Source organism: Lampetra fluviatilis, chromosome 53 (assembly GCF_964198595.1).
Source record: "Lampetra fluviatilis chromosome 53, kcLamFluv1.1, whole genome shotgun sequence".
NCBI lineage: Eukaryota > Metazoa > Chordata > Hyperoartia > Petromyzontiformes > Petromyzontidae > Lampetra > Lampetra fluviatilis.
Genome location: NC_136327.1, coordinates 9,435,493 through 9,459,008, shown reverse-complemented (window position 1 = coordinate 9,459,008; position 23,516 = coordinate 9,435,493). Strand labels below are relative to the sequence as shown.

Here is a 23,516-nt window from a genome sequence, read left to right as displayed (position 1 = left end):
AGTGTCCCCACCCCCGCACCAGTGCCCCCCCCATCAGTGTCCCCCCCCCCACCAGTGTCCCCCCCCACCAGTGTCCCCCCCCCCACCAGTGTCCCCCCCCCCACCAGTGTCCCCATTCCCCACCAGTGTCCCCACCCCCCACCAGTGTCCCCCCCCCCCCAGTGTCCCCCCCCTCACCAGTGCCCCCCCCCCACCAGTGTCCCCCCCCCACCAGTGTCCCCCCCCCCCCAGTGTCTCCCCCTCCAGTGTCCCCCCCCCACCAGTGTCCCCCCCCCACCAGTGTCCCCCCCCCAGTGTCCCCCCCCCCCACCACCAGTGTCCCCCCTCCCACCAGTGTCCCCCCCCGCACCAGTGTCCCCCCCCCACCAGTGTCCCCCCCCCCACCACCAGTGTCCCCCCCCCACCAGTGTCCCCCCCCCCCACCAGTGTCTCCCCCTCCAGTGTCCCCCCCCACCAGTGTCCCCCCCCCACCAGTGTCCCCCCCCCAGTGCCCCCCCCCCACCACCAGTGTCCCCCCTCCCACCAGTGTCCCCCCCCGCACCAGTGTCCCCCCCCCACCAGTGTCCCCCCACCCCTCACCAGTGTCCCTCCACCCCCTATCAGTGTCCCCTCCCCCCACCAGTGTCCGTCCCCCCACCAGTGTCCCCTCCCCCCACCAGTGTCCACCCCCCCACCAGTGTCCCCCCGCACCAGTGTCCCCCCCCGCTCGCGCGGGGTGGTGACGGCATCGCCCATTGGCCCGGGCCCGTGAACCTCCCTCCGACCAATCGCGGGCTGCGGGGCCGTGTGGCGCCGAGACAGTCGGCGATTTTGCTTGGCGGGAAGTGCGCGGGTGCGTGGTGGTGGTGGCGGCTGTGGTTGTTGTTGCTGGAGAAAGTGGAGGCTTCGTCTCGCGATCACCACGAGTTCCCCACGCGTGAGTGCCGCCGGTGTGTCACCACCGCCGCCGTCGTGGCCGCGATGCACAGCCCGAGACGCGCAACCACTCGGCCCCCGCGTGCGTTACCTGCCTCTGGCTCGTACCCGGGCGTGTGGTGCGTTCTGTGTGTGTGTTCGTGGTGTTGTGTCACTTTTTGTAACCTTTGTGTTACAATTGTATCGCGTCCCCTGTTGTGTACACGTGTGTTGACACCGTGGCTTTGTTATGTCATCTGTGTTGTGTAACGTTTGTGTTGTACAGTGTTATTTGTGGTGTGCTACCTTTATGTTGTGTAACCTTGGTGTTGTTTACCTGTTGCCCGTTGCGCAATGTAACTTTGTGTTGCAGACATTGTGCTGTGCCGCCTGTTGCGGGACAGCTTTGTGTTGCGTTACGTCTTGTGTAATATCTGTCTTGCGTTATCCGTGTTGTATTCTATTTAGGATTTATACAGCAGCGCCCTTTCCAGGGCACTTTACAACGCAAGTCGACGGCGGAACACGGGGGGCAAAAGGGGAGCAACGGGTGGGGTGGAGCGGCTGTCGGTGAGGGTAGTGACGGAAGGGATGGAGGGACAGGACCTAGGAACGCAGCTGCTGATGTTGTAGGGGTTCGGGAAGGAAGGCGGTGGAGTGTGACGGCGATTGCGGGCGACAGACGGGTGCGACGTATGGGGGGGCACACGCGTGAAGCGGTAATGTAGATAGGTGCTATGGCTGGGCATGGATGAGGGTAGGTGAAGGGTAGAGGTCTGGTGACCGGATGATTGGGCTGATTGAGGAGCACATTGGAAGGATGTGCTCCTCAATCATGGACATTAACCACCCCCTACGTCTCTGATATCAGCTTGGAAGAAGTGTCTATGTACGGATCACATCGCGTACCATGGCCGTGCCTGAGGACCCCAATAACCAACTACAGCAATGTACAACATTACCAGCCGCGGCAACAACTATACAACATCAACTACAGTGGTGTTTCTCAAACTCTTTTTGGCCGGCGGACCACTCAGTCTATGCAAAAAAATTCGCGGAGCACAGTTCCGACAACCCTTTATAACAAAATGCATTCGCTTCTCTCTTTAAATGCCTAAAACCCCACAAAAAAGCCAGCTTTCTCTGGTCAACATTCCTGTAGCTCCAGCGTCATCATTAGAAGAAGAGGCAGTTGATCCTACTCCGTCTGTATAACGCCACCACTGCTTACCCCAAAAGGCCTTGATCAACCAGCCCCTTTCAACCAACTCTTAAGTTTTATCTAATTATTTGTATTTATTATTCATTAACATGAATGTACATTATAATAATATGCAGTTTTGTACACTTCCTGACATTTAGTCACACTTTTTTTCCAGAAATGTCAGCTAGGAACGCAACCTCAGATTTTAACATGTGTATGGGAAATTCGAGTTCACTTAAAGTAATTTCGAGTTAAGTAGCATTTTCCAGGAATGCATCCTTTATTTATTGCGGAGAATTCCTGTATATTACCGAGTACTAGGTCCATTGTGTTCTCGCGTTTATGCGCTGTTACGAGTACCAAGTTGTGGGGAAGTTTAACAGTAGTTGCCCAATGGATGCACTCACCCCCGTCATAATAATGTGGAATTTCGAACAATTATGCAGGATTAGCAGCATCAAAGGGAGGGGATAATGCACGGGCATAAGTAGTACTAATCACATACCTGCATTTCCCATAAATATGCTAAATTCCTCTTGATATGCAAATTCTTTTGTCAAGGCGCCCTTTCCCCCCCTTCCAACCCAGCTTATATATATGCTCCAAGCACGTGTGCTGTTTCATTCAGACGCTGTCGCCTCGACAGACCTGGTTTTCACCTGAGGATGGCTTCTTGCGTTGTGGCCGAAACGTCGTGAGAATTATTTTATTATGTTTTATTTTTATTATTTTATTACTTCCCTTCTACGTGACTTTACCGAAAGAACCAAGAAGATTAACACGTAGGCTTTCGCGACCAATATCCATAATTGAGGTTTTTTTGCGTTAGATCGCGTAAATATGAATCTACATCAGTAAATATGAATCTGCCAGTACCAAAATGTGAGAATAGGTTTTCCACTTTTTCTGGCAACAAAACAGGTGTTAAGATATTAAAACACCAAACTGAAACCTTTTACAAGGAATATGAATCTGTCATTAAATCCGCCACCACCACAAATCTGGATGTTGCCTGATGATGCTTGTAATTACTGGTGAAACGTCCTCGACTTTTTTAACGTTGTGGGTTTACTCTCCAACACACTGGTGTGCTGTACTAGTAACGAATTGGCATGTTTTGTTTACGTGACAGACCTTACGAATTAGCTGTGTCGGGTGGTGGCGGGTTGAACGATACATGAATATTTACATGATGTAACCCAAAAAAACCTGGACATTCATCAATTATAATACTGTTTGGCCAACAGGGCAGCTAGCCCTGTTGGGGGCTGCCTCAGCCCATCACCCATCCACGGTAGTTAAAATACCGTGCAGTTTGGGTTTACATCGCATCCAAGTGGGACAGCATCTCTACAGATGCTTTAGAGACACACTGGGCACATTGTGTAGAGGCAGTCGTAGGCAGAGGGAGGAAGGAAAGATCTGGAGCCTTGACTTGAACCGGGACAGGCAGTCAACAGCACGGATAACTTGGGGAAGGCGGTTCCGGACTGGGGGTAGCAGAGGAAAATGAGCAACATCCTGAGGGTAGGTTGACTGGGGCCTTTCACAGAAAGTCTTGGTTGCTAGAGCAGAGAGTGCACGGAGGGGAGTAGAGCTGGAAGAGAGCGGTCGGTGAGTGCGTGGAGAGAAGCATCGTGAGATGAGGGAGGAGGAGAAATACCATAGAGCATTTTGGAGACGTGTAGAGGTGAGATGCAGTATGTGTGCCGACAACTGCAAGGTTTCACACTTTTTTCCACTGCAATGTTTTGGAGGTGCACGTTCAAACTGGAGTCTGACTGCATGTGGACTTTTTGTCACTGAGGAGCAGAGTACTTTGCTTTTGTCAACATTGAGTTGGAGGAAGATGAAACCCGAATGTTACAAAGACAAATATCCCCTATATAGCCTTCACAGACTTGGGGAAAGTGTTTTTAGCAAGCATCTATGCCAGTATGGCACACGAGGGGGTGGGTGACCAGCACCACTACCGCCTTTGTTTACATCGCGGCGATGTATTACATATCACAACATCTAATTTTAGGCTGCGTCGACCTAGAAAAGGCCGAGAACCAGTTCAGATATTCATCACCGATGTATGTCGGGAATCTATATTGTGTCGCCGGGTTCGTATCCCAGTGCGTTAATCACTGCACTACCGTTCCCCACAAGGCAAAACCGAATGTGCACCCATCTGGCCACCTGCATGAATCCTCTCCTGCTGGGTAACTTCACCCGTGTGTGTGTTGTATTGGTGTTTCACAGGCTGAGCTCGGCTCCAGCCGACGTCGGGGGCTGGTCCAAAAGCGGAACGTCTCGGACTTAGTGCCATCCTTTGTGGTGGATGAGGGGCTGAGCAACAACATGGCGACGCCGGCCAAGGGGAAGCGGCCTCGCACACGCCAGACCATGTTGTTAGGGCCAGCAGAGATCAGTGCCTACCAGAGTCAAGGTGATGCCCCCGCAGTGGATGACGTGGCCTAGTGGTGGCGACAGAGGTTCGCGGGTTGAATTTGGCAGGTCGACCTGGTGAATACAGGCAGTCATCGACTTACGAACATCTGTACTTACGAACCATCTTCAATGAGAATTTTTTTATCATGTAACCAGCTGGTGAACTTGCACTTGCGAACTAAACCGGGGAACTATTTTGGTCAGTGGAGCGATCCTCCACGAGATGTAATGAGTCACAGCATCCCACTGGGAGTGAGTGCCTGTCTGTGTGTGCGCACACATGTATGTGTGTGTGAACGTGTGTGTGTGTGCATGCTACGAACCCGGTGAACCGAGTTCGATTCCCGCTCACGACCAACACCGGTGACGATTATCTGAATGGGTCTTGGGGCTCCCTTAGATCGACTCAGCCTCAAATGAGTACCTGGTGTGGTGTGTAAACATTGCCACTGGGGAGATAAAGGTGGCCGGCCATGGTGTTGGCCACCTACCCCCTCGTGTGCCGTGCCAACCTTCATTGGTGCTCGCTAACAGCACTTGCTCCAACAGTCTGTTCAGGCTACACGGGGATCTTTCTCTTTTTTTGCGTGAAATTGTGGGGACTCATTACTCCATTTCCGACAAGCAAGCCAGCATCAGGAACAGATTTTTTTCTATTTATGTTACTTTATGTTAGGTTTTCTTTACTCTACAGTATTATTTGCAAGTGTACAATGTTTCTTCTTATGAGTTTAACAATGCTGAATTGCAACACATTTTGCAACACTAACCGTATGTGCATTTGAATACAGTACATGATTGTGTTCTGACTTATGAACATTTTGACTTACGAACGGGTCTCAGGAATGGAATCGAGTTAGTGAGTAGAGGACTGCTTGTACAGCGGTGCGTATTAACCTTTCAAATATTACTACCTGTCTGCTTTGCAGTGGATGTTAAAACATCCCGTGACGTAATTCGGCACGAATATGCCATTGCGCGCTGGCGTCACGGTCCAAATTTGCTAAATTTGAGTCACTTTGCGTGCCCGGGTTCTTCGCACATGCAGCATCTAGTCTCTACAACTCATCCCAGAGTGTGTGAGGCTACTGCAGGCCTGCAGGGGGATGTGTGGTGAGACATGGCTGCAACTGTCGTGCAGGAGTCGGTGTGAATCAGAGCGTATTGCTCGGCCACGCCTGCAAAGCGGCGGCGCTGGATCTGGAGGAGTTGTTGCTACCAATGGACGCCCTCCAGGGCACTGCTGCACCCAGGCTGGACCCAGCTCCTCCGTGCCCCCCGGCCGTGACAAACAACGCAACGGCCAATGTTAACTCCAGCAGCAGTAGTAGTAGTAGCAGCAGCAGCAGCGACTCTGAAGTGGAGGTGAGTTCAATTTGGTATATGACCTGTGGGGTAAAGAGATGTGCTCCCTAGTCCAATTAGATATTTAGAGCCTCAACCGTGATGCTCCTTTCACATGGAAAATGTGACCCCCCTTTTAAAATTGTGAATGCATCACCCGGCCTTGCATTCAAATGCCAGCCCGTAGACTATGCAGCGCAATACTCCCCCAAGTCTCACAGGCTACTGCTGCCCAGTCCCTTATTTCTTATCCACGACATTATAGCCTCATTAGGCACCCCACATCATAAACTCTTTTCAGGCTCTGCATGGGCACTGATGTAGGGACGTCGCAAAACGCTTCCCGAATTAAATGTAAGAATTCACCGCTCATCCCGGTTTGCGAGCACACAAAGGGACAGTTAATGGTTGACTTCCTCAATTTACCAGTCCTTTGCAAAGGTTTGGTGGCTAGGTACAAATGGCAATAACAATCATTGGGGACGCGTGCGAGTCCGGCGGTTGCCATTACACACCACTGGAGTGGGATAAGACAACAACCCACGAGGGGCGTTGTGCATAAATCACAGAATACATCATCGCAAATATCCACATGACATGAAGGATGGGGGATGAGGTCATTGGGACCACCTACCACTGCTCACCTGAGTGACGGGGAGGAGGGGTGAAAGTGGAAGGCGATTGGCCGGGAGGATTGAACATAGGAAAAGGCTGGAAAAGGTTCAAGGAAAATGCGTGACGGGGGGGGGCATCAGACATGCGATGCTCTACGTGTGCATTGGCCTGTTCAATAAACACTCAAGTCATCACCGTAAACCCACGTTGATTTTTCTGTAACTTAATTGGACTTTGGTTTGTAAAGTACAGTTAGACCTCTTCGTGGATTTTTCTTTGTGAGATTCGATTATTCACGATGCGACCCCGACGTCTGCTGTATATTTGGAGTTTGCATGCCTATCTCTCTGGTCGTGTGGATTTTTTTTTGGGTACTCCGGTTTTTCCCTCCACACTTAGAAACATGCGTTTAGAGTATTTGGCTGCTATAAATTTCCACGTTATAAGCCACTACTTGAGCTATCATTTGTGGCCAGGTCGCTTCTCAAAAAGAGCTACATAGCTTGGTGGGCCTTACCTGGTAAAATACAATTTTTTTTAAATAGTTTAGTTTCAAATTTATATTTGCATACCATTTGAAAGTTCTCCCCTTTTTCCTTAAACGATTCGCGATTTGGCATGATCGCATCTTGGGGGAGGGATACTTTACTTGCACAGTACAGGAGTGTATTGTGGATCGTGTGCCCGTCATACACATGCTGGAGCTTTTATTGTTCAAGTGCCGTTGCCTTTTGTGCCATTTTTGCGCTGTATTTGCCTCATTGGTGGTGTTTTTTTTATTTCAATCAATTGGGGGGGGGGGGTTTAAGCCTCAATTAAGTGGGGAGAAAGTGAGATAAAAAAAAGAGATCAAAAGGCATAAAAAAAGTCACGAGCTTAGCTCAAAAAGGAAAGTTGTGTTGGATAGACTTGCTCACCATGGCTGTAGTGCGTTTGCTGTTGGACGCCATTCTATGGTAAACGAGTCAACGGTTTTATAAAGGAAAAAAACGAGAAGGCCATTTGGGAAAGTGTGGCAGGAAGTGCACCATTGACCACCAAAATAGTACCATAACATCCCCATTGTCATCCAAAGTGAATTAAATGTTCAAGTTATGGTAATTTATTGATGGGTTTTGTATGATTTGTCTTATCTATTTGTACTTTAGTAAAATGTAATGAATTATATGGATGTTATTTATGTGTACAATACGGGAATAATGTTATGAAACATTTTCATGTTCTCCTGTATGTTCAGTTTGACTTGGGAACCCTAACCCCCTTTCGCCCATATCAACATCGTATCCACATTCGGAAATTGTACTTTCGTGCAGAATGTCAAGAACCTAATCTTTGCAGATGTCGAGTCCTTCCTGTAATTTGTCTGAGCCCACTTTTGAAAGGGAAAATCCATCATGCTTAATATTGATTTCATGTTTGTGCATTGTTTTACGATTTATTCTATAATGCGGTGGTTTATTGTTAACATTTATCACTGGTTGATTTTTGCTCCAATTTTGCTTAGTTAATGTTGTAATCTTTTTGGTGACCTGAATCACTCTTACAAATGAGACTCTTATCCTGGTCTCTTTGAGTTGCCAGCTGATTTAACCAAACACAAACTTGAGCTTGGTGCGTAGGCTGTGAAGTGCTGATGCCACTTTATGCGCGAAACCCTCGGCAGGCCGGCATGGAGCGGCTGTCATCTTACGAGCGCAAGAGACTTCGGAACATCCGGGAGAATGCAAAGTTCCTTGCGGATCTCAACATCCAAAAGGTGGCGACACTTGCATACAGAAACGTGACACGTTAGTACCCGGGGGGGGGCGTTTGGATATCTCCCGATAACACTGATGTGCGTGTCTTTTGTGTTTGTGTGTATGTGTCTCACTGTTTCACGCAGGCGGTGGAGAGCCTGAAAGAAGTTAATAAACGTTCACACAGGTGTGTTCACATTCTGTTATTTTGAGGGACTCGCTCCATGCTCACTCATGTTTTAACATAATAAAATTAGTTACTACTTTGCATAGGGGAGCCATACTCAGTCCAGAGATTATTTACAGAGGGCTCCTGCTGCACTGGAATGTGTGATCAACACCAGTGACATGCCATGCGATTCGAATAAATGACATTCATTTTACTAAGATAAAGAACCTTCCACTAAATATTTGCAGAGACGTGCAAACTGAAAGGCAATTTTTTCTTGCCAACAACATACTTAACCATCAACAAAGACCTCAAAAATGTACATTGCTGCTGGCTCAAGTCCTGATCCGCCCCTCTGGGATCGCGCTGTCATCATCCTAGAATCTCACCCATATCCAGAAGAATGCTCTTGAACAATGCAGACATCCAGAATAAACAACTCTTTCAAGATCTAAACATCACACCTCCTGGCTTGGACATTCTTCCTCGAAGACGTTGGTGTAATCATCAAGCATATTGGAACATCAACAGGCCGACGATGCACACATCTTCACGAATGTAAATTTAAAGACAAGCCACAGTCAGGTGATTTTGGCCGTGCAACCCAAATTATTGACCCTAAAGTAAACCACTGTAGTCTGTGCTCCTTCAAAAGTGGAATAACAAAACTACACATTCCCTCTGCTGAAGCCCTCTCGTGGCTGGCAGACCTTGACATTGGCATATACTGTAACTGCTAAACGTGTTGCTGCCATCATAGGTGAGAACAGAATATAATTGCATACGATTAGCTATGGGAGGAGACTGGAGAACCCAGACAAAGCCCATGGGGGGGGTGGGGGGGAATAAAACCTTCACACAGAATGGCGCCGGTGTCGGGAATCGAACCTAGGCGCTTCTTGCCATTGGGCACAAGAGTTACCGCTGTGCAATCTAAACCATGACCGTTACCATTCCCCCCCCACCCTAGGTCCAGAGTGAAGGTGAAGCAGCCACCGCTGCCCCTGCGCAAGCCGTCCCGCCGCTTGCGCAAGCTGGACCCGTCGGGCGTGCCGCTGCCCGAGGAGCAGCCCTTGCTCACCCCAGCAGAGTCTCATGTGGTGAGCAAGTCCTCATGACACCGGATCATTGTTTGACTGGTTTTTATGTGACCAATTTAGTCATTTAGATTTGTATAATCACCGAGTCGGCCTGTGGCTGTATCTGCAGCACAAAGGCCATGCCACTGCTGCCTGCTGCGCGTGTCTCATTGTGCGATTTTATGACTTCAAATCAGCAGGGAAGGTAATATCTATAAGAGGTTTTGTTTTAGTTCACGTTAATATTAATTCTGTGGCGGGTTCAATGACACATTTATATTTACATAATCTACCCCAAAAAAACCCCACTCATGGATAATATTGGTCGCAAAAGCCTAGGTGTTAAACCGAAGGTAATAATAATTTACACTTCTAAAGCGCCTTGCACCTGGAGATCACAAGGCTCTGTACAAAACATACAAGCATGCAGGCTCACGCCAATAAGATCGAACCCTGAAACAAAGGAATCAGAAAATAGAAAAAGCCCTAAAAAATAAGTGTGTATTAAGTGCACGGTTTGAATAAAACGAGGCAGTCAGCACAACGAATGTCCAGTGGAAGTGAATTTTACATCCTGGGGGCCACGCGACAACCTCGTACAGAGATGTGACCTTGGCACACACAACAGACCAGACTTGGAAGACCAAAGTTCTCTTGTTAGAATACATGGCCGAAGAAGGTCCTGTTTGTATGTGAAGGGAGTAACATCGTTAACAGCCTTGTTGGTGAGGAGAAGAATCTTGAACTCTACTCAAAAACCAGACCGGCAGCCAATGGAGAGATGTCAGCACAGGTTCAGTAACCGGCTTGCACGTAATAATTCTGGCAGCCACATTCTGCATGCGTTGTATGCGACTTAACAGTTTAAGGGGGATGCCAGCAAACAATGAATTACAAAAATCAATACGAGGGAACAAAAATAAATGAACCAGCTTCTAATTGTCCGATACAGGATGGGGGTGCTGCCTGGGTATATTTTTAAGATGAAAAAAGGAAGCCTTAGTGACCTTGTTAATGTGTACTTCAAAGCTTAATGAGGCATCAAAGACAACCCCAAGACTTGGAACTGCCTGAGTAGCACCAATATTGTGACCATCGATTGTCAGATAGACCGAACCAGGTTTATAAATTTGGTGTGGGGAGACCCAACAAGCAACACCTCCGTCTTATAAAAATATAACTGAAGAATGTGGGATTGTCTTGATAGACCTGAGAGAACCTGACAGACTATAAGCAGATGCTTGAAAGTCAGATTTAGCATGAATGTAAATTGTCATCAGCATAACAAGGAAGTTAAAGACCTAGTTTACATAAAATATGACCGAGTGGGGTCATATGTATATGCAAAACAAGATTGGGCCGAGTAGGAAACCCTGAGGCACACTAAATGGAACAGAACATGTATCGGATTGTTGCCCTCCAAGGCTGACAAACTGCTTTCGATTGGAGAGGTAGAAAGTGAACCAGCTCAAGGCAATGCCAAAAACCCCCATGTAGCCTTCCAATCACTCGAGCAGGATGAGATGATCGACAGCGTCAAAGGCAGCGCTCAAGTCCAAAATGATGAGAACACTAGATAGGCCTGCATCTGCAGCAACCAATACATCATCCACAACCAGGGCTATATCCCTAATGTAACCAGGCCTGAAACCAGACTCAAAGGGATTTTGAAGGTCACTGACGAGCAAGTGGTGTTGGAGCTGCATGGCAATAGCACGCTGTGGAGGACCTTGGGAGAGGTAAGGCAGATTTTGAGATGGGGAGATCATTACTGATGACCTCAGGTTCTCAAGGCCAGGCTTCTTAAGCAGAGGCACAACCATAATTGAGTGAATTATACTGGTAGGAACGAAGTGATCCAGCCTACAATAGATTATATCGTCCGTCCGTCCGTCCGATGTCCGATTAGGTGTAGCAACATCGCCCCCTACTGCAAACTCTTGGCAGGACCCTACAAAAACTTTAGACTCAGTGACGCTTTCCTGGCTAAACAAGTGTAACATTCCCTTATAATTCCCTGAGATAGCTTTTAATTAAAACATTTAAATTAAAAATTAACTCACAGCGGCCTAAAGCCTACAGCTAGGCCTAAAGCCTAGAACTAGGCCTCAAACTCTCCCTTCGTATCGTACCCCCGCGTGTGTGAAAGGGAGTTAATGTTTAACAATGTTACATTCCCTGATGTTTTTAAATAGAAACATTTAAAGCTTTTACATTAATAATTAAAACATTTAAATTAAAAATTAACTCACAGCGGCCTAAAGCCTACAGCTAGGCCTAAAGCCTAGAACTAGGCCTCAAACTCTCCCTTCGTATCGTCCGATTAAGTGTAGCAACATCGCCCCCTACTGCAAACACTTGGCAGGACCCTACAAAAACCTTTAGACTCAGTGAGGCTTTCCTGGCTAAACAAGTGTAATAATACATTATGTTTATATTCTTTGGTTATTCGTTCCTACCAGCCCTCCCCGCAGGGACCTGTTTAAAGAGATTAGTGATGAACACAGCAAGAGATGGAACATTAGAATGAAAGGGCTTGGAAGGAAAAAGATCCAGAGTGACAATAAGTGGGCTGGGATCTAACTACCAGTGATGCAACTTCAGGCAAAGAAAGTAAAAAAAATACTGAGAAATTCTAAATCTGAATTAGATTGGGAATAGTTCACAAGGTGGTAGGAGGCAGAGATTCAATGGAGAGATGGATTGTGTTGATTCTGTTTTAAAAAAATACTAACGAAACTAGTCAGCTTGGTTTTCAGTTTTGGAAAAGAAATGTAATAAAGGTCGTGGAAGCGACTTCTGGAATCCGGCCTTTATTTGTCTTTTGTTCACAACACTCCTATCTTACTCCTTCATGCTGCTGACAGACAGCGTGAGAGGGATAGAGAGAGAGACACGCGCGGCCACGTGGCAGCCTGGACCCCGCTCCAGCGTGGTCTCACCCTCCGTTCGTTCCAGATCTGACCACGTGTTGTCCGCCTCCACCCCTTTTAATACCCGGGTCACGTGGTACCTTTCCACCAATCCTGGTTAACCTCTATGGAATCTTCTAGACTCCATCGTATGCTCCCAGGACCACGCCCCTGACTCGTCCCCCCATTGGCTGTGGCTAAAGCCAGCAGAACCAATCCTCTACTTACAGATGTCACCTTCCCATTACGTCAGGGCCACGCCCCTAGACTTCCCCCCATTGGCTATGGGCCAGGACCGGCAGAGCCAATCATCGTAACGAGGTGTGATCCATCAGCAACCCGGATATATCCTCACATTACAGATGGAAAAGTCTATGAACAGTTGAAAAATAATTATTGAGTTGTTCCAGGCATTAGTTAAAAGTAGCTAAAAGATAGCTAGTACAAGAAAAATCCAATGCTTTTCTGTACAGGCAGTCCTCGACTTAGGACCACCTGACATACGAAAACCCACACTTATGAGAAACCACCTTCCATAAAATATTATTTTTAATATCGACTTAAGGCAAGAACTCACACTTGCAAACTGAACCGCAGAAATATCTTGATCAGCAGAGCAATCCTCCTGTGTGCCGCACCGGCCTTCATAGGTGCTCGCTAACAGCACTTGCTCCAACAGTATTTTTAGGCTATATGGGGGATCCTTGTCTTTGTGTGCAAATGTGGTGACTCATTGTGCCTCTTCCGACAAGCAAGCCAGCATCAGGACTCAAGGTAAGTGAAAATAAAACAAATATTTTTTCCTATTTATGTTCCTTAATTTCTGTTTTTTTTACTATACACTTTTTAACAGTATTATATGCAAGTGTATATTTATTGTTGTGAGTTTAACAATGCTTTCCTTTTTGTTGAACCGTAACACATTTTATAACACTGACCATATGTGCATGTAAATACAGAGCATGATTCTGTTCAGACTTATGAACCGTTCGACTTACGAACGGGTCTCAAGAACGGATTCCGTTCATATGTCTATGACTGCCCTATAGTTAGCGAACTTTTGCTTACAATTTGAGAATGGAACAGTCACCTTCAGCGAACGTAACTCGTCAACCTCTAGGCACTGCTCTTTCCTTATTAGGCCACGCATTTTCTTCCTCTTTTGGCTCTGCACCTTTCTATTTTAGGCCACACCTCTTCTTCTTTAGGGCCCGCCTCTTTCTGTTTCGGCCCTGCCCCTTCCTTCGTACACAGGGTAGGGCTTGTTTGGGTAGTGGACCAGGTGGGAGTGTGGGTGCAGCAGTGGTAGTGGTGGTGAGTTTGTTGTGAGAATTCCCCAAAAAATATAAAAACAAATATGTAGCAATTAGATGTGATTGCGATTGTTGTTATGTAACTCACCGGTAAGTGAGCCGAAACAATAGTAATAGGTGCATCAATAAATGCTATTTAATTTGTTTGGGCAGTGATTCGGTGGCAGAGGCTCTTAACGACACAAATTCGTTCAGATGATTACGTGGTCCAACCCAACCCTCTATTTTTAATCATGTTTGCTGCGAAAACTTACAAATTTTGTCACCTGAGTGCGACCCAGGTCGCCTTGCAAACGAAGCTATTCCTCGTCCTCTGAGTTTTCACCTGATTTAATAAAAATAAACCTCACACACACAACAATATCAACAACCACCATTCGCCACTAAGTGGCGGTGATGTCACCACGGCGCTTGTGCCAGGCTATGTGCACGTTAAGGCCACACACATGCGCACAACGCGTCCTGCACCGGCCTGTGGATCTCCCGCATTGACTGCATGTTTGTTGTCACAGAAGCTCAGGGCATCCGGGCCAGTGAAGATGGAGGCCACCAACCTGTCCACGGAGGAGCAGAATGCCCTACTCGAGGTTTGGAGGAAAAGCGAGGTGAGTGGGGAAAGGTATGCGCCGTCAGAAATTTGTGTTGCATCTGATGTAGGTTCCGCGCTAGCTGTTGAATCAACTAGAGCAGTGGTTCTTAACCTTTACTGCAGCCTTGCACCCCTTTGTACTTACGTTTCCGTGCTTAATTTTTTGTTTCGATGATTTACCTTCTAAAAAGATCTGGCATGTCTCGCACCCCCAGAAATGGCATCTCGCACCTCCAGGGGGTGTGTGCACCCCAGGTTAAGAACCACTGAACTAGAAGAACAACACACAACCATGCAACTGGAATTGGCCAAACATCCAAAAAGTGGAAAAATGCAAATGACCCAATTGGGATCGCACAGAGCGATATTGCCCCCACCCCGACTGCAACATGTTTACAGGAGCTTCCTGAAGAAGAGTAGACTCGGTGAGGCGTTCTTGGGGTAGACGAGTGAAATAATACAAAAATAATTCCCTTTTGTAACTCGCACAGTATTCGCTCACACGAATAGTGAGAGGGAGCGAGAGTACGACTCGGAGGCGCGAGGGACCACAGACAAACGGGAAGGCAACCGCGCGATTAGTCGGCGCCAACTTTTGCCCCAGCAATGCGGTCCTCTATATTTTAAGGTGTTATCAGCCAAATTAATGAGCGTCTATACATGTGGAAGGAAACCGGAGCACCTAGAGAAAACCCACGCATGTAAGGGGAACACTATCCTAATCAGAGAGATTGAGTGGAGTCGACATTTTTGTTGTTACTGCCTTTTGGCAAACCAGGATATGGCTCTTCGACGTCCACGGCAATGGAGTTTCCCAACAATTCTGCGATCCACCAACCCTCACTGCCTCCACACTGCTAGATTAGAGGTGCGTGCATAGCCACCACCAGAGGACAGCTGCCATGAGGGCAAGTGCCTGTTAGCGCCGAGCACATTGGTCAGTCGGTCAAAATCTCTTTTCCAGGAGATGAAACTCACCCAATGAGGCACGCGAAGCAAGATGATTGTGTCTTTTGGACGGGTGACCCGGTGTGCTGATTGGCGCACGTGTTTGTATCGTCAAAGCAGATCGTTGAGACTGATGGTCGCGAGCCTTGCGGATCTGCGTGGCTACTTGGGTTGCGTCAGGGCAACTGCCGCATCGCCAAGGTGATGAGGGAGAAAATCTGCTCGGTGGCTGTGCACCCAACCATGGACCACGTCCTCGTGGCTGCTGGGGACAGCCAGGGCAACGTGGTCTTCTGGGACCTGGTGAGTTCAGCACGAAGGGAATTGTCGTGAGAAAAGGGACTACTTCACTCCACTAACGAACGAGCTGAGCATCATCTGTAAACTCATCTGCGTGTGAAGCTGTTACTGAACCACGAGCATGGATCTGGTTACAGTTGTGACCGATGGTGGCACTGAAGTGATGCCACACGCACCGTGACTTCGTAAAGCAGGTAAGGGTGCAGCCCTGCAATTTTTTGCTCCCTCCACGTAGAGTGAACTCTGCAGGGTATTTGGCCTACTCTTCCATGTTGACCAGACGTATTGGAGGAGGTGTGGGTGTAGCCACCCACACCTTACTCCACCCACACATAGCCCTTCCTGTTCGACTAACTCTGGTGGTAGCCATTTATACTGCTGGGTGGACAGAGGCAGTTGGGGGAGATTTGAGAAACCTGCACCAATGTTTCCACTGCTACGCTGGAAGAATCTTAAGCGGCGACCTCTGGGATTGCCAGTCTAGCGCGCTGACCATTATACCACAAGTGGCAGCATCCTCATGACTATGTACAGGACCGAAATGTTAAAAAATAAAAGGGCATTTGCCACAGCTGTGGTGAATGCTGTTGTAGCATGTCTGTTCTTGCGTTTCCGGCCAGATCTATGAACTTCACGTCACTATACAGAAGCGACATTTCATATAAAAAATAGTTATGTTAATTTGGGCAAAACGTGACTGGTATTCATACTTTGCAATGCATGTTCATATTTATATATTGACTTTTAAAAATAATTCATAACTACTCTTATAAATCATAACTACTCTTATAAATCTAACAGCAGTGCGTACTGACTGTGGTGGTACCTGCTATGATTACAGCAATGTATACTTTGGTGGTACCTGCTATGATTACAGCAGTGCATACTGACTGTGGTGGTACCTACTATGATTACAGCAGTGCATACTGACTGTGGTGTGACCTACTATGATTACAGCAGTGCATACCGACTGGGGTGGTACCTGCTATCACTACAGTAGTACATGCTGACTCTATAGCAGTATTTATCGACTCTATAGCACAAAGTACTCACCTGACAGTGGCGTGGTGAGGCCTAGTCCCGCGTAGATTGTCCAGCCGGCTGAGGTGGCACCTTGGCAGGCTGGGGCTGGGCTGCTACCCCTGACCCCCCCACGATCTCCCAGGCCACTCTGCAGTAATATCTACGGCCTATAGTGGTAGCATCTAGTGACTATATAGTAGTGTAGTGAGTTCCAGGGAGACTGACGACGGAGTCGAGGCACACTCTTTTATTCAACTCAAGGGCAGTAACAATACTTGAAGGGGTAACGGCCCCTTCACACGTACTAGATGGGAAAACACCCCTAGCACTATTTCCCTTGTCCTATTCCCAGTCCTCCTCTAATAGTGCTATGGGAGGCTATCTGATCCGGCCCTGGTAAAGCACGGATCCCGGCACCCAGCTAACCCAGCCTTGCTCTTACAAGAGCAGAGGTCCAGAAGCTCTTGGGGCCGCGCCACTGGCTTACCCTGCTCGGCCCTGACAAGGGCAGCGAGACAGGGGAGTCCCAGGGCCTATTCTGCCTGGTCTTCAGACTTCACTGGTAAGCTTCTTCCACCGTGGCCCCGAGCTCTGTGGCTCCCCGCCTTTTATAGGAATCCCCTGCGAGGGGTGGAGTTATGGGGGATCACAGCGCCCCAATGGCCCCCCAGGATTAACGGATGCGGACGTGGATGTAGACACTCGTGTGTGGGTGCAGACACCCTTGTGTTTTCTGTCCGCCCTTCTCCCCGTAATAACCCCTACAGTAGTAATAACTGCACGCATGGGGTTGGGGGACGACATCACAGAGTGAATAATTTACGTCGGCGTTTAGTGTATTTTTATAGCATTTTTAACGCGAAATAAAATGTCTCCCTCACTCCCACCGAAGGCATGCGACTTGGCATGGGCCGTTCAACCCACCAAAGGCGCGTGAGTTGGTACGGGCGTGCACGCGTCATAAATAAATAAATAAAAACGAAGCGCGCACAAATCGCTAATTAAACTAATTTCAAGTTGACAGATGTGAAAAAGGAATAGCGCTTGCTGACCGCGGGGCTTACGGCGTGGTACCTGGCTATTTTTTATTTACGTCAACCCCACCGTTGGAGAGCCAAGCGTGCGACCACACACAAACCCACACACAAACCCACAAACCCCGCCACAATTTTTGACTTTTATATATAGAATAGAAGATAGATAGATATTTAATGCTTATGATGTCCGAGTGGTGAGATCCAATCATAGAGGGTTTGTTACTCAATAGCGACTAATGGTGACTATTCATAGGCCTATTTAAACCCTGTTCATCAGGAAAAAAATGTAAATTGAATCTCATCAGAACCCATGGTCAGAAAGTGCAGTCTCCAACTCTTAGCCACTCTTTCTCTCTGGCCTTTCTATGTGCTTTGAAAGAGCGCCATTGTCGAAAATGTTGCCAACTATAAACCTTTTTCTTCTTGGTTCTTTCGGTAAAGTCACGTAGAAGGGAAATAATAAAATAATAAAACTCTACTTTTTTATTATTTCCCTTCTACGTGATTTTACCGAAAGAACCAAGAAGATGAATCCCTGCAGTCACGAAAGCTTTAAATCGAAATATAAACATTTTCTTTCATGGCCACAACGATATTTTGTTGTGTTCTCCCGCACCTCTGATTATCACGGTTAGCTACGTATTGTACGAAAGAAGTTCAACACACACACGTTGAACTTCTTTTGCACCATATATAGCCAACCCTGCTAATCAGAGGTGCAAAGACATACATGTCAGCAAGATGTTCACGAGCTGAATGCCCAATATCGAGGTCTGCTCGGCATGACGAGGGGACTTAAGGAGAGAGTTTGTGTTGTTCTGTTCCTCTGTTGAAAGAGCGCAGACTACACTGGTTTACTACATAGTCCACAGGTTTGGGTTGCATGGCTACAATCACACTACTGTGGCTTGTCTTTAATGTGTCTCCATCTCAGAATTCCTATGTATCTCTATGACTCCCTGTGTATATTTGTCTATATGTGTTTAATATATGGTCCATTGTTTGGGTCGCATGGCCACAGTTACACTGGCCATGCGTCTTTAATTTTCCATTCGTGGAGGAGCTGTGGTGCATTGGCCTGTTGATGTTTACTTCTGGTTGATAGTTACAGCAATGACGATTTAGGCGTAGGAATGTCAAAGCCCAGAGCAGGTGTGCGATGATTTTTTGGTCTCGAATGAGGAGCTTGTTCTGTAATTGACGGATGTGTTGAGATGGACCACCAGGGGGCAGCCCAATACAATTTTACTGACTTGGCATATGGTGCTGTCACAGACTGATTCTTTTGATGTTCTAGAAGGGTTAGGAAGCTGCCACTTCACACACCTACAGTCAGTCCAGTGTGTGCTTACAACTAACCGATGCTAAAAACCTAAATATGAGATTTTGGGCCACCCAAAATTCAGGACAGAATGTTTTAAACTTTTATTTCATTCCATTTACAAAAGTTAGTCAATTTGGAGATACTCTTTGGTTTTTTCGGTAACAGTAATTTTTGCTGTGACGGTTCCACCTGAAGACGGAGGCTTGTGTTGCCTCCGAAACGTCGTGATTTAGTTTATTTGTTTTCCTTTTTAACCTACGTGACTTTACCGAAAAAAGCAAAGAGTATGGATCCTTGCAGTCACGAAAGCTTCAAATCTAGAAATTTGGAGATGTTAGAGCATGCTGAATCCAAATATGAAATCAAAGTTCATGTTTCGATTTAGTATTTTATTGTGTTTTACATTATGTGGTAAAAAATTCTTATTATTTAACCGTCCAAGTGGCACAGTGGTAGAGCGAGTGGCTCGTAGTCGAGCGGTCGCGAGTTCAACTCCTGGTTGGGTCGTTAATGTTGCCCAGCATCACTGCAGGGTTGATAAGTGTGCACCACTTCGTGGGGAAGTTAGCATTGGTTGTCCCCCACCATAGAAACGTGGAATTTTCACCACTTGCTCAGGAGATGAGCACAGATGCCTATTGAGGCATGTGAGCAGGAAGTCACTTGGACTTTTTCATTGAACTCTCGTATGAAGGATTTTGTGGGTTCAACCCCAACACTGACACCTGTATTATTGGAGTTTGTGGTGTCTCTCTCCCCGTGATCACGTGGCTTTTTCTCTGGGTCCTCAGGGGTTTCCCTCTACATTTAAAATCAACACTCGTTTAGAGTATTTGGCTGTCATAAATATCCACGTAATAAGCCACTTCGTTGAACTATCATTTGTGGCCAGGTTGCTTCTGAAAAAAGAGCTATATAGCTCAGTTGGCCTTAACTGGTAATATAACATAGTTTTGATATCTAACTTCTCGTCCACGCACGTCCAATCAGCAGGGGTTGCTAAATTTCTGGGCTCACCCTCCGCAACTGCTTGCAGGACTCGTCGCCGGGGGAGGCCGCCGCTGTGACTCTGTTCCGGCCGCACGTCGACCGCGTGTCGTGCCTGTGCTTCCCGCCGACACAGCGCACGCGTCTCTACTCGAGCAGCTTGGACGACTCGCTGCGCTGCGCCGATCTGCACCACGGTGTCTTCGATGAGGTCCGCGTGGGTGGGTGGGTGGGGGTGGCGCTGTGGTAACACTTGCGGCTCGCGGCAAGAAGGGACCTGGGTTCTGTTCCCGATTCTGGTGCCTTTGCGTGTGGAGTTCCTATATTCTCACAACTGTGATGCAGAGTGAGCGTGATGAGTGTGTGAGCGGAGTGTGCGTGAGTCGTTTGTGCTTTCTCCCACTGCTACATGGGTTCTCCGGTTTTCTTCCAAAAACCCACAGAATGTAACTGGCATCAGCCAAACATCCCACTGTTGAAGAATTACCTGAAAATTAGTTGGGATGACACAGCAGCAACCTCGTCCTCGACTGTGACAACTTGGGACGGCTGCTGGCCAGTCCTAGACTGGACGACACCATTCTACAGTGGCCTCTCTGTCTCGGCCGTGCCGGTTGGTTCCTTAAATTTTGTTCAGTGTATTGATGGTCATTGATGACAAGATGGCCACCATGCATTTTTGCAGGAAATTGGTTTTGCAAAGATGCTTGAAGCCTGAGAGATAGTTGTACTCACCGTTCATCTGCATTCACGATGAGTGGAAATGCCCCTCGTCCGCCTGTGGCGTCTCTTCATTTTACTCGTCCATCTTGTGGTTGTCCCAAGGTGTACGCCGGCAAATCAAGTCCACCTGTGGGCCTCACCAGCTTCGACTTCCAGTCTGAGGATGGTGCCTCGCTGCTGGTGGGCCGCTGCGACGGCGCCGTGGAGCTCGTCGACTGCAGGAGCCCAAGGTGAGGCTCCCGCTGGGTGCGGGAGGAGGGCCTGTCTCCACCGGCGCTCTTGCTCCACAGTCTCACCCGCCAACTCGCCTGCCACTTTGCTTGCCAACTCATGCACCACCTCGCCTGCCACCTCACGCACCACCTCGCCTGCCACCTCACGCACCACCTCGTCCGCCGTCTCGCTCAATACTTCGCCCGCCACCTCCTTCAACACCTTGCCCGCCACCTCGCCCGCCACCTCGCCCCCCACCTCGCCCGCCATCTCGCCCGTCATGTCACCCGCCACCTCGCCCTCCACCTCGCCCGCCACCTCGCCCTCCCAACACAGCCGAGCGTGGCCACGTTGCTGTCTTCTCGCAGGAAGTGTGGCGAGCAGCAGTGGATGGTGCACCAGAAGAGGGTCCACTCAGTGCACGTGCACCCCACGCAGAGGCACTACTTTGTGACGGCGTCCACCGACTGGTGAGTGTGCGCACCTCTCACCACCCACCCTCACCGCCCGCTCACCCACCCACACCGCTCACCATCTGCCCTCACCACCCACCCACCCACCCTTACTGCTCATGAACGCTTCACGCTCACCCACCCACTCTCACTCCTCGCCACCCGCCCTTACCGCTGCTCAATCAAGAGAAAATAAATGCTTGTGAGACTTCTTCAGCACAGCAAGGCAATGCAACACTCACATAAGGCCTGATCCATAGATTAGATATGTGGTTGAGATTTACCAACAGTTTTATAGCTTTATGATCATGGTAGTTGCACTTAGGCCGGATGTGAATACGTTTCTTATTGATGATAACAGTGGCAGTGATGAATAACAAACGCTACTGTATTTACGTTCGGAGGTGTATTTGTGATTCGGTTGTCATTAACCCATGTCAGAGCATCAGTTGTTACATAGTCCTAGCTGATTGGTAGCCCAGTCTCAGCTTCTGTGAAGAGGTGGTTGTAGGTTGCCTGGGTTCCCTGTGTTTACACGGATTCCCAATGACGCTTGGCCGTGGTCACATGGTGGGGCTTAAGTCAATGCTTGGGAGGTCATAAATACCATGTGAAAGACCCGGCGCAGTACATCTCTGGCTTGGATATTTTGCAAAGCTTCTGGGCCACAACCCCAAAACCACTACCGCCGCACAACCACGGCAGCAACAGATGCTGATAGCTGATGATGATGTTGTTGTTGATGCACAAATATAAAATCCTCTGGCAGTGTGCAGAGACTGTGGTCGTAATTCAGACAGAACCATGGAACTTATAACGTAGACTGAATGCCCATTTCACGAATATGAAGGGAGAGAGGTCATCACCGATTATTCACCACTCCTCTACTCCTAATGAAGTCGTCTGGTTCATCATCCACCTCATTGTAAAAATATTTTTTTTTATCTCCATCAACATCGGCCATACAAATAAGAAAACAGAGGCTATAGCTTCACAATGAATCCCATAGACTCACCCAGAGCTCTCTATGAAGGAGGTATTGCCACAGAAATACACTCTGCTACTAATGTAATCATCTGGCTCATTATAACCACCTCAATGTAAAATTACATCTACATCGGCCATACGAATAAGAAGGGTATTATACGTCTCTCTTATTGGAACTTGAATTTACTTGACCTCAGTTTTCGTTTGCTTAGACGTTCTAGAGGGCACAGCAGCAGCTAATGATGGGACAGCTCACAGTGGTGGTTTAAGGATTGGGGTTTATGCCGTCCAGAAAAATTTGGCTTATTTGACCTCGAACTCTTGACTGATAAAAAAATATATATATTTGCCGTTGGTCCTATTAGAAGCGAGCTCTGAAGTATGACGGCACGGCCAAGGCAGCGCTATAAATTCACATCATATCCGGGGTAACGAGAGGGATAATGCAGAGCAGATGTTAACTAGGGTATAAGGAAGTATTTTATTCGCTACGTGCATACGGTGGTGGGGGGTGAAGGGTGCCTGTGTTTCCTGTAAATCGGTCACCGGGGCACGAGTGAGGAGCAGCAGCTTAACCATTGCTGCAGTGTGCGTGCATGGCATGGATATGAGCGTGATGTAATGAATGTCCTGTTTCATTTCCTCCGTCGCAAGCACGGTTTGTGTTAAGGACACGTGTTAAATTAACGGTTATTTCGCAACCCGAACGATCCACACGTCGACAAATGATAATTGGCCGCAGCATCATGATTATTATTCTTTTAATTTAAGATGTTTGTTTACCCAGAAAAGATTCAGTGGGTTTCCTGACAATTTTTCAGGTAGGTTTTGCCAAAGTTTCGCAATGGATTGGGGGGGAGGGGTGGGCGATGATCGCCTGCGATGTGTAATCCACAATTAGTTAATTTTCAGGTAATTTATTTATCAGCATTGGGATGTTTTGGCCAATACCAGTTACAATGTATGTGTGTGGGTTTTAACGTTTTTGTAGTTGCAAAAAAAATCACAGAAATGTAACTGGTGCTGGCCTGTGTAAACTGGAGTTGAGATGTTCCTGGATCTGTGATCCCAACCCCAAGTCGTGAGAGTCGATGATCGCGGTTGCAACAACCAGGCATACTCCAACCCCTCCTTAACGCTGTTCTCCCGTCACTAAAACTACACCACCACTTTTAATAACTCCATTCTTCATCTTAAAACACTACCATCTTGCGTACAATGTTATAATTGC

The 23,516-nt window shown here is 47.8% G+C and overlaps 1 protein-coding gene across 1 annotated transcript in view; it reads left to right on the top strand.

The window, feature by feature from the left end:
- Nucleotides 1-823: 823 nt before the first annotated feature.
- Nucleotides 824-23,516, top strand: part of WDR76 (WD repeat domain 76) — a 29,173-nt gene continuing 6,480 nt past the window's right edge. Inside the window, exons 1-12 of the mRNA XM_078879373.1 lie at nucleotides 824-916; nucleotides 4,346-4,532; nucleotides 5,676-5,899; nucleotides 8,157-8,249; nucleotides 8,376-8,416; nucleotides 9,369-9,498; nucleotides 13,146-13,163; nucleotides 14,215-14,307; nucleotides 15,357-15,542; nucleotides 19,960-20,121; nucleotides 20,736-20,863; nucleotides 21,215-21,316. Of these exons, the coding sequence (XP_078735499.1) occupies nucleotides 4,445-4,532; nucleotides 5,676-5,899; nucleotides 8,157-8,249; nucleotides 8,376-8,416; nucleotides 9,369-9,498; nucleotides 13,146-13,163; nucleotides 14,215-14,307; nucleotides 15,357-15,542; nucleotides 19,960-20,121; nucleotides 20,736-20,863; nucleotides 21,215-21,316 (1,265 nt within the window). The 5' untranslated portion in view covers nucleotides 824-916; nucleotides 4,346-4,444. The remainder of the gene's footprint in view (nucleotides 917-4,345; nucleotides 4,533-5,675; nucleotides 5,900-8,156; nucleotides 8,250-8,375; nucleotides 8,417-9,368; nucleotides 9,499-13,145; nucleotides 13,164-14,214; nucleotides 14,308-15,356; nucleotides 15,543-19,959; nucleotides 20,122-20,735; nucleotides 20,864-21,214; nucleotides 21,317-23,516) is intronic.